General features: G+C 45.0%; 1 protein-coding gene across 2 annotated transcripts in view; it reads left to right on the top strand.

Annotated features, from left to right (window-relative positions):
* Positions 1-13,120, top strand: part of UBQLN1 (ubiquilin 1) — a 1,098,378-nt gene that overhangs the window by 560,584 nt on the left and 524,674 nt on the right. For both annotated transcript variants that reach the window (XM_069625875.1, XM_069625876.1), the window contains one exon: positions 6,316-6,458. In XM_069625875.1, coding sequence (XP_069481976.1) covers positions 6,316-6,458 — 143 coding nt within the window. The remainder of the gene's footprint in view (positions 1-6,315; positions 6,459-13,120) is intronic.

The raw sequence follows: 13,120 nt of genomic DNA on the forward strand, positions 1-13,120 counted from the left end.
ACTCAACTCCTTGAATCCTGCCTTTGGTACTAGCATAACTGGACTAGACCATGTTCTTGTAGATGGCTCTATTACCCCGAGATCAAGCACCTTGTTGACCTTTTATGTGAGTTCTTACATGGACTGACATTCTGTAACCTCTGCTTTTAACAGGTAAACAGTCACCAGTGAGAATCTCATGCTGGCCCCAAGGGGTCAAGCCGGGCGATAGTGAAAACAGAGCTTTGCACGCCTCCTGTTATTCCAGTGTCATATCAGAAGAGAGATTAACTCATCATCTTTCCATCTAAAGGTTGTCCCTTGAGGAGGTCAGATAGAGGCTCACTCTCCTCCTCCTGAATAGAGGCTCGAAGCAAAGCTCCTAGGTCTGGTCTAGAGACATAGGCCTTTAGGAGGTTGGTGTGAAAGACCCTGGGGGCCTCCTTAGGGTTGCCTAAGTCCAACAAATAATTGACCTTCAAGTTTTCCCACAACCTTGAAGGGTCCAATCCATTTGTCCTGTAAGGCCCTCTGCCTTGTAGGTACCATAACTAGAACTAGCTGGTCCTGAGTAAACTCAACCATGTTGGCCTTCTGGTCATGCCAATGCTTCACCAGAGCCTGACCTGCTTTCAAATTATGTGAGGTTTCTGTCATAATGTGTGTCCTCCTCCTTCGGAGACCTAACACATAGTCAGTAACTCTCACTGACTTGTGGGAAGGAACACTCTCCAACCCCCCCTTGATTAGGGCCAATGGACTTCTAACCAGATGACCATAGAGAAGCTCAAAGGGACTGAATCCAACCCCTTCCTGAGGGACTTCTCTATAAGCAAAGAGAAGGCATGGCAGTAGAAGGTCCCACTTTCTTCTAAGGGGTTCTTCTAAAGCACCTTTCATGCTCTTCATAGTTCTGTTAAACCTCTCTACAAACCCATTGGTCTTGGGATGGTAGGCTATTGAGAACTTGTAAGTCACTCCACAGTTTTTCCACATTACCTGCATGTAGTGGGATATAAAGTTTGATCCCCTGTCAGAGATATCCTCCTTAAAAAAACCTACTCTGGTGGTAAAAAAAAATACCAAGTAAGGCCTTAGCCACTGCCTGAGCAGTAATGGTCATAATAGGTATTGCTTCAGGATACCTGGTAGCATGGTCTACCACAACCAATATAAATCGGTTGCCTGAAGATGTTGGAGGGTGTAAGGGACCAACAATGTTGATTCCTACCATCTCAAAAGGGACTCCCACCAATGGGAGAAGCACCAAAGGTGCCACATTCTTGGCTTCACTCTTGCCAGATGTCTGACAAGTATGACAGCTTCTACAGAATGTATCTACATCAGACCCCATCTTAGGCCAGTAGACATAGAGAGAAATTCTTTCCTTTGTCGTCTTAAAGCTTAAGTGACCAGCCAATGGAATCTCATGGGCTAACTGTAGAAACTGAGGTCTTACCTCCTGGGGCACTTCTTCTGTAGTCTCCTGGGGTAGACTCAATAAATTCACTGTAGAGGAGGCCATCCTCCCAGTATAACCTCTGGTTCCCTGGCTCTTGCCCTTCCAGCTTGGAAGCTGCCTGTTGGCGAAGTCCTTCAAGAGTAGGACACTCTTTGACCTCTGCTGAAGTCTGCCCTACAGGGGCCACTTTCTGCCAGTAAAGACTGCAGCTCAGGATGGTCTTTAGTATCTAGATCTCCAACAGTTGGAAGGTGTTCTTCCAGCTCTGTCATCAGTAGCTGACTCAACCTTCTGGTTGGACCTCACACCCACCATCAGCTGGTGGAGTAGTCACTGGTGTGATTTTGGACTGTCCTGTCAGGGATGTCCTGGTTTGATGCACAGGAGTGCTATCTTTCTGGTTTCCTGAGACCTTGGGTTTCCCCTTTGTCTCCCTCTTCCTGGAAATAGAAGTTTGTTTCTCCTGTGGACTGGGTGTTATAGGTTCTTCTGTAACAACCCACTGAGAGTCATTTAAAGTGAGCTCTCTGGCCTTCCTAGTCTGTTCTGCTTCATTTTACTGGGAGGCCTGAGGGTGCTCGATTCAACTCCGAGTCTTTAAGTCATTCCCCAGCATGACTCTCCCATGCACCTCACTTTGTACACTGACCGGTATTCTTACAGTCATATGGTTTCATTGGATGAGAGCTGGTACTATTGGAACCATCTGGATAGGGCCTCCAGCAAGCTTAGTGGGACCTTTGGGTGCCTTAGCAACATCCTTGGGTTTGAAAAAGTTTTCATCCAGCACTGTGATGCTGGCCCCAGTGTCTCTAATGGCAGGGGTCTCCTGACCATTTACAAGTGCACTGTCCTTGTAGTATTCTTTTGTGTTATCTGATATAGAGTTATACAAATCTACGTTCTGCTGTTCCCACAGACCCAGGGACACTAAAGAACCGCTGGCAGACTCCAATGGGGTCTTCAGCCAATAGTTGAAAGTTTCCACTTGCCATATGTACTTCTCCCTCAGGGATGAAGGCTAAGGAGGCAGTGTGGACCCCTGAAGGTTTACCCTTGCATATGGGATCCCCTTTCACATGGTTGTTATCAAAACGTTTCTTCACAGAGCCTGGCTCCAAAGCGCAAAAAGTGTAAAGTAAAAATAGGTTTAAATACCAAGTCATTGCTAAAGAACTATAATGCAAATTTAGATTTTAAATATTTTTAGTGTCATTTTTATATCGGAGAGTCTTGGTGGTTTTTAATTGTAGTCTATGTACTATTGGTATTGGATTGTTTTATGCTTGTTGTGATTAAATTGTGCTTTCATGGTTTTACACCGAATAAAGTTATGTGAACAACATTAAGGTGTCTTGCGCATTAGCCAAATACACATTCACCTTTTGGGATGTGGTTTCTTAAGCGGCTGAAAATATTCCTGAGGGGGAAATGAGGGATGGCTTCATCAACGTCATCAATGATGGTAAGGATGCTGCATAGCAGTCTCTCCAGTTGGGATTGGATGCATCAGACTTTATTGGTTGCTATATGGGAGCCACTGCTGTCATAAGAAGATTTGCATGGCTGCGCAAATATGGATTTGCTCCTGATGTCCCGTCGAGACTTTTGGACATGCCCCCTTCGATGGGTCAAATCTTTTCGGTCCAAAGGCTGACGACAGCTTGGAGAAGCTGGAAGCATCGGAATCCATACTACATATACACCTTTTAGAGCTCAGGGCAATCAGACTGGCGGATGGCCTTTTTGCAGTCCATACGCGGGAGAAAGTCCTGATAATGACAGACAACACAGTGACCATTCATCAGCTCAACAAGAGAGGTGGTGTAGGATCACTGCCACTGTGCATGGAGGCAATGCAGCTCTGGTTTTGGGCACTTCAAAGCTGAATCTCTTTATTGGCCGATCACCTAGCCGGAGAAGTGAACACGACAGCGGACGTTCTGAGCAGGCAGTGCACCACCTCCCACTAGTGGGAGTTAGCTCAGGAAGTCCTTCTAGAGATCTTTGCCATTTGAGGAATCCCTCAGGTGGATCTGTTTGTGTCCATTACCAACAGGAAATGCGAAATGTTCTGCTCCAGGACCTCTGGGGGATGTGTTTGTGGTGGGCTGGAAATGTCCACTCCTGTACGCATTCCCACCAGGCCACATCATTCCTCATGGCATCATGAGGTTGAGGAAGTTCAGGAAATCATGATCCTGATTGCTCTGGATTGGGCTTGGAGGTCGTGGTACCCGGATCTTTTAGACTTGTCTATCTGCCCTCCATTCAGTCTTCCCCAGAGAGCAGACCTGCTCTCACAAGAGGGAGGCCGTCTTGTTCACCCAGAAATCAGAAACTTCACGCGTGGTTTCCGTGAGGTTAAGATGCAAAGATCGGGACCTCCCGGAATATGTTATGGAGGTGTGCCTTTCAGCCATTATACCAGCAACAAAAGCACTATAACACTGCCATTGGAATACATTTTGCAGTTGGTGTAGGGCTAAATATATTTATCCTTTTTTTTGTGATACACCTGCAGTGCTTTCTTTTTTGTTACACAGGCGATCAGGGGCTGCAGGTGGCTACTGCCAAGGGCTCCTTGGCGGCGTTATCCATTTTTAAATGCACACTAGAGCAAGGCTCTTATTTTAAAATACCCATTGTGATTCAGTTCCTCAAGGGACTGACAAATATATTTCCACCGTTCCCTTTCATAGTCCCAGCTAAACTTGACATATCTTATGGCAGCTCCATTTTAAGCTCTCCATTCCTGTCCACTCAGAAATGTAAGGCAATCTTCCTGGTGGCCATCACATCTGCTTTTAGAGCGAGTGAGCATCAGGCTCTTTAATGTAAACCTTCTTTCACTACATTTTCTAAGGAGAAGGTAGTCCTGATGGTTCGTCCCTCCTTCCTTCCCAAGTTGGTGTCCAAATTCCATCTGACACAAAAAATGACATTGCTAGCATTTTATCCACCACCTTATCCTTCCAAGAGGAACAGAGCTTACACAGACTTACAAACTGGGTCAAGCTGTTACTAAACAGACTTTGTCACGCTGGATTATTCTGTGTAATTCAGAATGTCATTCTTTGGCTAGGAAAGAGGTCCCTGAAAATCTAAGGGCACATTCCACCAGAGGAGTGGCAACTAATTTGCCTCTGCAAAGGGGTGTGTGTACTGGTGCAGGACATTTGTAATGCCTTTGATACACACCTTCTGAAAACTTGATTGTATGGACACCTTGTTCGGGTCAGGACTCAATTTTATTTATTTTATTGGGCATTTGTAAAATGATTTTACATGAGTTGTTTTAAAGCGCACTCTAGTTTTGGGAAAGCTGTTTTGCACAATAGAAACCAGTAACAGCATTTACTGGTCTCGCCTCCAATCGAACTGCTTGCTATGGGAGTCTATCACAGATGAGGAATCTGTGGGAGGACACAATCCATTAGAAGAAAAAAATACTTACTGCTGGTAATTCTTTTTACTGGATGTTCCTCCCACGGATTTGTCATCGCCCGCCCAGCCTACCCCTCTGACCATGGATGATTTTGTTATTTTCTACTTTTTTAGATATACGTCCCTAACGGCCATGTGGGTTTTGTATCCTCAAGTGGGCTCTGCGCAAGAGGGAAAAACTAGAATGGAAGCAACAGGCGCAGTGTGTGCTATTTATACCAAAGTCCCATCCGCGCGCAGGGATGGAAACTGCCGAGGTACATCAACCCGATGACCCATGACACCCTCTGCTGTCAAAATGTTTCTGAAACTTCAAGCAGCAGCATCTCGGCATAGCAAAGAAGAGGAACCCTTGGGAGGAACATATAATAGAAAGAACATTATCAGGGCTAAGTAATTTGTTCTTCTATTTCCTAATAACTCAGTTATTTTACTCTTGCAGCCTTACAAAGTTGGCTTCCAGCCTTTCCATACGTCTCAAGCAGCCAAATGTAGCAACATTTACCTCCCACTTCAGGAAATTGATTTATAGGCACTGAATAGTTCTGTTCACTCTTCTCATGCTCACTTAAACACCCGTAGGCACTCAGGATTTACCATAATTCCCCCATAGTAGTCTGCCAGCCTCAGCGAGTCCCACCTTCATAGGCCCCACATATAGGTATCAGCTGTCCCATCCTCGTTATGGGAGTCGCACCCTTGGTGATCTCTTAGGAGCACACCATTTCCTTATGGCCACCCAAAGATGCACCTGAAAGCGAACACTGGATAGGCTCACCCCAAGGCATACACAAAGATGCCTCCCACAATGCATTTTATAATCAGGGTTTGACCTCTTACTCGGAAGCCATCCCAAGCTTTAAAAGTTGGTCTGAGTGATGAGCATCAGAGGGATGCATTTCCTTGGGTGGCTCTGCTCAGTCATTCATTTCTGCAATGCCTCTTCCCCACCCCAAATGACATCTGTGAAAAGGCTGACTCATCAGGAGCTGTCACTAGTTTTCGTTCAGCAAACTCATCCAATGCAGATTACTGGCTTTCTTTTTCACCTGCTGCTTTGTTGCAGCTTTCTACAATTTTTTCGGCCGGTACTTATGCCCCACCAACAGCGTCCTTCTGTTTCTGGAGATATGTTCAGTAATCGTTTCACAGCTCTTAAGCAAGATGCAGTGTGATTGCCTTCTTAATGAGTTTTTGAAATGAGGCTTGTTTGTCTAACAAAACTAGGAAATTATCCCTGCTTTTTTGAGATCGTGGGCAGACCGCAAAGTGTATGTTATTACTTCCTGACATGGATATATAAGCAACAGTGAGATGTTGAACCAAAATGTCTGTAACAAGTGCTTGTGAACTTAAGTTGGTTTCTTCTGCCAGTGCCCTCTTTTTAATAATGAAAATATTTTTCATCTTTTTGGTGTTTTATATAGCTGGAATGTTTAATACACCAGGTATGCAGAGCCTGATGCAGCAAATAACAGAAAACCCTCAACTTATGCAGAACATGCTATCGGCTCCCTACATGCGAAGTATGATGCAGTCACTGAGTCAGAACCCTGATTTAGCTGCACAGGTAAGTGGCACGCATAAAACCAAGAAAAGATAGAGTATATCCCACTATAAGTGAAGTTGGTCCACTATAAGTGAAGTTGATCAACTATAACAAATTGATTCAAGGGGTTGCTTTTGTAAATCTGCAAAGTCCAATTTGCACAGGTAACATTTGTAAACTAAATCTACCAACTATTCCACACAACACAATACAATCTAGACTCTTGATCTGTGGCATGAACCCTCGCGTGTGGGCTTGACCATTAACGGCCCACTAGCCAGAGTAAAAATAGATCCGAGGGAAGCCGTATATCTTAAAGGATCATGTAGAGAGCAAGTGCCAAGGTTGAAAAAAATGTAAACTTGAAAGGGAAAACACTGTGTAGTCTCTGCTATTAAGGCTGATCGGTCTGCGACCAGCGCACTGTGGCAGAGGGTCTACAAGGGCGTCTTTTGAGAGAGCTAGTTACAACTCCAAAAGAGTGGTCAGGTAATTGGTGCAGGTCACCAGTAACACATACGATGGTTCCCACAGTGCTCTGATAAAGAGCTGCCCCATGCTCACTGACACTAATAAAAATAAGCAAACCAGTGGATAGTAGAGCTCGCATGGACATCAAAGACTGAAGTCCATACTTTTACACTTAAAATATCAGCACCACAACTCGTAATAAATACTCTGGATGGCGTGCTATGCATATCGTGTTACAAAACATACAAGTTGCAAAAGGGCAATTACCTTAAAGTACAATTTTTCTTACACTACAATATCACAGTGTTTTACAACTGATATGTCATAAAGCATTAGTGTATAATGCCTCAACATTTCTGGGTACATGAACACAAATATGGATGTTTCACTTCACTCTCCAATTGCAGCAGTTATTTTTGACTGTTGAGGTTCATGAATATGCTCCTGAATATACCACTCAAATATGATTTCAAATATAAACTGCTACTCGGCTAACCTGACCTACAGAGATAGTGCGAGTCTGCATTTGCTTTATTAATGTGGCATGATCTTTTTTTACTTGGCACCAAGAGTAAAGCAAACATAAGGGTTATTACGTGACTAGCTTGACCTATTATGTCTTTTCATTTTTATTTTTTTAAACAATTTTTATTGGTTTATTCAAACAAAACAAAAAAATCAACACGAACCCAAACATGCAGTGCATACATCAACAGCTCAGTTGTACATTGCTTAATACTGGTCAATGCTCCCCTTATCCCACCCCCCATTACGAGCCTATGTTCCCTCACCCTCTGTTTCTGCATCCCCTAGTAGGGTTTCCCTTTCCGTGGATTCAGTTATTGATCCAAACAATACTGCTATCAATGATTTCCAGGCCATCAGGGTTCCCATCTCCTCCTCGCCCCCCACAGTACTCGCCTCCTGCAATACCATGGTTTCTGCCTCCCCCCATTTCTGCAGCTCTTTCCACCACACCTCAACCCGGGGTCTATGGGACGTCTTCCATCCCATGGCAATTCTCCTTTTCGCAAGCACATATGCTAGATCTTTCATTTTACTCACATCCTTGAGTTTCTGCGGTCTGGGGAACACCCCCCCCCCCCAAGCAAACAGGCCCATACTGTATCTATTACGATCCTGACCCCTTTCTCTGCTAGTTTCAGTGTTACTTCACCCCAGAAGCGCTCAATAACCGGGCATGACCAAAACATATGTACCATGCCGGCCTTTTCTTCGTCACATTTGGGGCAGGCCTGTCTTGCATTTTTGAATCTAGTTATCCTCTGGGGTGTCATATATGCCCTGTGCATTATATACAGTTGTACCTGCTTTAATCTCGCACTCCTCGATACTTTCTTATGGTATCCCAGGGCATGCTCCCACATCCCGTCCTCCATTGGGATCCCACTCCGCTTCCCAGTCTAGTCTCAATTGTGTTAATTCCTTCCCAACCTTGGACATCATCATCTCATACAATCTAGAGATCTCGTGCCCCCCTTCCGTTATATCATATATTGTATCTATGATAGCATCTGGCTCCTCTTCCAGCACCGTTTCGGGCCATGTTCTATTAATTCTCTGCACCATTCTATGATACGTAATATATTGGCCCGTGTGTAACCCCGTTTCCTCCCCCAGCACTTAAATCCACGATAGTCCCCTCCCACCAGATGTCACCCATTTTAACCACCCCAACTGTTTCCCAGTGGCTCCCGATTATCATCCTCCGTTGCCTTTCTCCCCCAGCTAGTGCAACCAGTGGTAACTGCAGGGAACATGGGGACGGGTTCTCCATCATCAGGCATGCCCAGCGCCACATCTTCCATCCAAGTATCATCATTGTGGGCCGCCCTTCCATTTCCGTCTTGGGCAGCCAGATAACCTCTCAAGTAATATGGAGCACAGTCCTGTCCAAACAGCCTGGGTTCAGGGGTTATGTCCTCTGAGAGCCATATGGCGACATACTGCAATTGGCTCGATACGTAGTATACCTCATAATTAAGCAACTTTATCCCCCCTTTCTCATGAAAGTTCTGTAGCTTCCATAGTGCCACTCTGTTTCGCGTACCGTGCCACAAGAAATCTCTGCACATGCTGTTCAGTTTAATGAAGAACCTCTTGGGTATTGGGTATGGTATATTGCTAAAATAGCGTAGGAGCCTAGGTAGGACCACCATCCATCTTTAGCATTGCCCCCCGCCCCATCATTGCCAGGGGCAGCTTCGCCCAAAATCTCATGCAATTCTCAATTTTCTTAATGGGGAGTCCGGCAGTGAGTCCAGTCTGCCCTGAACTCTGGTTGTATTTTCCAAGAGGAGCTGCAGCGACTGTGTATCCAGTCCTCTTTCCGTGATTACTATATATACTGACTCACCGCGCGGAGTCCGGCAGTGAGTCCAGTCTGCCCAGTCTGCCCAAGACTGCCCTCAGGCCCGTTGGAAATGTCTCCAGGCAGCGCGGAGACTTTACCACTGGGCGTAGGGACACGCATGCGAAATCGCTTGCGGAAGCAGCATTCGAAAACGGAGAGAGGTAAGCCAAGTGAGCAATGCCTTATTAACAATGTACTGCCGCGGAAAGTTGATTCGCGTGCATCTGGCTGCATATCCGTGGAAAACATGTCCTCAACTCCGAAAGGATCTGATGAGAGGCTCTGTACGGCACAAACTGCAACGCCTAATAAACAGACACCGTCAGCGTCAGCCGAGCAGCCCGAGTTAGCTGAGGCTGAGGCGGCTGATGTGGTTGGAGCCGTCGACATCCCCCCAGCATCTGCCTGCAAAGCGGCGAAAGAGGCGAAACACACTAATAACATTGGCACTGAATCCGACACGGCATTACTACCGAAGGAAAAAATTCCATTACACCTTGCACATAAGCCGGCGTCTGATCAAAGTGTTTCAAGTGCTTCAGAAGCTAAAACTGAACATTTATCAAAATGCCGAAGTGAACATGCTACGTGCGTGCTGACTATTCTCCCTGAAATCGTCTTAATTGATTTGCTGGAGCCTCCCCCAACAGCATACTTAGATGCCTCTGAGACCTTCCTGTTTGACATAACCGATGCCGACCTGTTGGCAATGCGGTCTCCGTCAGTCGGAAGCTTGAAATCACCCGCACTGCAAACTTGTTCCATGCAGTCTGATGCTCTACTAAACAATAATGCGGAGCAGCATGGCCATACTAGTACACAGGAACATCAAATAATGGCTACACCGTCTGACAAGAAGCCTGACATTCATAAGGGAGCCTCACAATTGTATTCAGTTACATCAAAATCATTACACACCGTAAACAAGGTTGCTGGAAACGTATCAAATGACGTTAAAAATCGTGCAACGTCAAATTCATTGGTAACGTCTGAGAATGAAGTGCCCCTGTCGATATCTCAGCCGTTACCCAATACGAGTACATCAATGCCTTTTGACGTTGCCGCTCATGAAGCACGACTAACTGCCCGACTAAAATCAGACTTCAACCTAATGCGCGAACGCCTAAATGAAAGCTTCTTAATTAATCATGGGAATGTGCATACTCCTGTCTGCAAGGTAAGCACTCACCGCAAAGAAGCAAACCACCCACCTCACAAAGTGGTAAATCCATCAAATCCTGGCCCCACAGTGGGTCCTCTGAATCTGGATGTGTTGGATGACTCCCAGCAAAAAAACTGATGCAAACAAAAAACGGACAAAGAAAACCCTGACAACTTCGAAGTCGGTCAAACTGAAACCAATCCTCCAGGAAACGGACCGTTTGAAACAAACGAAAGCAAAGTAGCCGAAAATTCCACGAATTCAAAAGGAAACATCTCTATCGCGGCAGGAATTCAGATTCACAATAATGTCTTGGCGGCAACCACAATAGCCCTAATGCCATTTATGAAACTATATGAGACACTAAATTAAACTGTACGCGACCAAAACTCTATCCTGGTACTGCTAAACAATAAACTGTCGGCACTGGAAAAAGGCAATGAACATTTAAGCAATCGTTTGTACCTAGAAGCTGCATCAACTCATCAATGGCACTCTCGCCTAAATGAAATAACACGAAGGGAGTCGCATGAAAAATTAGACCTTGCTGAAGCCCTAGTAGAATGTACTAAGTGGATCAGGCGTAATGTTGCTGTTCTACCACCCAGCAACTTAATGAGAGAGCCTGGTATTGGTAGTGAGCGCCACCCTGATCGGGGTTTGATGCCTCCGCAAAAAGGATGTTGTCTCCATCCTCTGCTGCTATCAAATGAATTTGAGAAAAACTCCATAGAAAATGTGACTCGCAGTGCAAAACCCACTAATACGAGTGATGTAACCACGACACCCAAAATTGTCTTGCCTCCTGTCGTTGAATCTACCATCGAAGTAAGAACCACAGTGGGCTCCTCTACCTCGATTGATGACCACAGAATTCCTACCACAAGCACTGAGGTACCAGCTGCAATGTGTGGAGCAGTGATGACTGAAGTGCACCCTCCTCCCCAGAGCGTAATGTCGAATCATGCAGTATTAATAGAGAAAAAAATCTCTTTTGATATATTTTCAGCAACAGTAAAAACAATACAATCAATCAAGACTCCGGCCATATCGAAGGCAAAACAATCCAACGCCTTTAAAAAAGCAAGGAAAGGTCCGGCATCAAAACGTCACGTACAAATGAGGCAAAAAAATTCATAAGGAATCTGACCACGCCTCCACGTCCTGTGGCACCAAAAACCACAGCAGTGCCAAAAAAACCTGATGCTCAATCTGCTGCCAAGACGCAAGTAGTTCACAACATAGGCAATTCTGATATATCTACAAAACGTGGAAGAGACGACATTAGCCCATCCGTTGATCAATCCACGGTAGAGTCTATAGATCTCTCTGATTTATCGACTTACTCAGTAGAAGATGAGCGTGAAACAGATGGTGCCTTACACGTGAGAGATGAGCTGGAAAGAGAAAGTGTCAGGCCTAAACCACCAATCACAGATGAAAGATATGTCCAACTGGAACGTTACCCACTAGGCCCCGCTGGGTTATGGCCAGTGGGAGTTGGAAAAGGGCGAGCTATGTTTTGCATTGATAAGTCAGACACAAAAAGCAAACCTCAGAGAGCGCCTTAAAAACCGTTATTGAAACTCAGCCCTAAATATACAAAGGTGCAAACGAAAAACCTGAATCAACACTGTACTCAAAGCAGAGTTGAACAACAGATACCATCCAAGGGAAGCCTGCACCAACTGGAACTCGAAAACATCTTAGAAGATATAAACGAAATAAATCTAAACAGAGCAAATGTGATGAGATTGCTGCACAATGTACCTGCCCTGAGGAATATCCGATCCGATGATATCGGAATCGTTGAATACAAAAACGAGTCAAGATCAGACTGGGTAATTCTGCACATGCGGTCTAAAACAGTAGCGAGACCAATTCTCGATGCAAAAGATGATTTATTGTTCTATGGTTTCAACTTAACCACTGCGATAGATCCTCAATCCTCTACTAACTTGACACATGGAAATGGTCAATGCCAAAGGCCGAATAGTACAAAAAGGGAAGATCTGAGGAACCAACTCAAACATCAATTGCCATACGATACTGAAGCAAGTAGACAAAGAATCAACGTATAGGATGACGCAGGGTCTAGGCATACGACCCAACTGTTAACGTCATGGAACACCAGAGGTTTCGCCCATCTATTCCAAGAAGGAAGAGCCCATGACATCAAAGGCCTGTTTATTTGTCTACAAGAAACATGGCTTAGAAAGACGCCTTCTTGTGATGAATGCACAGTATATCTAAATGAGGCTGGTAAAAACCAACTGGGGCGTCCTTTCTCCGGCCTACTTGCCATGATAAAAAACTCGTCAGGATGGGAAGTCATCGGTATCCAAAATCCGAACCTATTTGTTGAAGCAATCGCCCTTAAATCGTCCACTCACACCCTGCAAGGAAATAAACAAAAACAACACCTGCTGTTGGTAAACACCTATTGGAATCCTGTAATGATCTCTGATGAAGACTACCTGATGTCAGTAACCACACAAATAGACAGTTGCTATGCATCATTTGCCGCGCCACTCATATTAATTTGTGGTGATTTAAACTATTCCTGGTTCGACAAAACAAACAAACGTAACCTGAACGATATGCAAGAGATTCCAACTGAAGGCTCTGATCGCGGCACGAAATGGGCATATGAACTATCAACTCGTAATTGTGTAT

This window comes from Ambystoma mexicanum, chromosome 6p (assembly GCF_040938575.1).
Source record: "Ambystoma mexicanum isolate Mex_15411 chromosome 6p, UKY_AmexF1_1, whole genome shotgun sequence".
NCBI lineage: Eukaryota > Metazoa > Chordata > Amphibia > Caudata > Ambystomatidae > Ambystoma > Ambystoma mexicanum.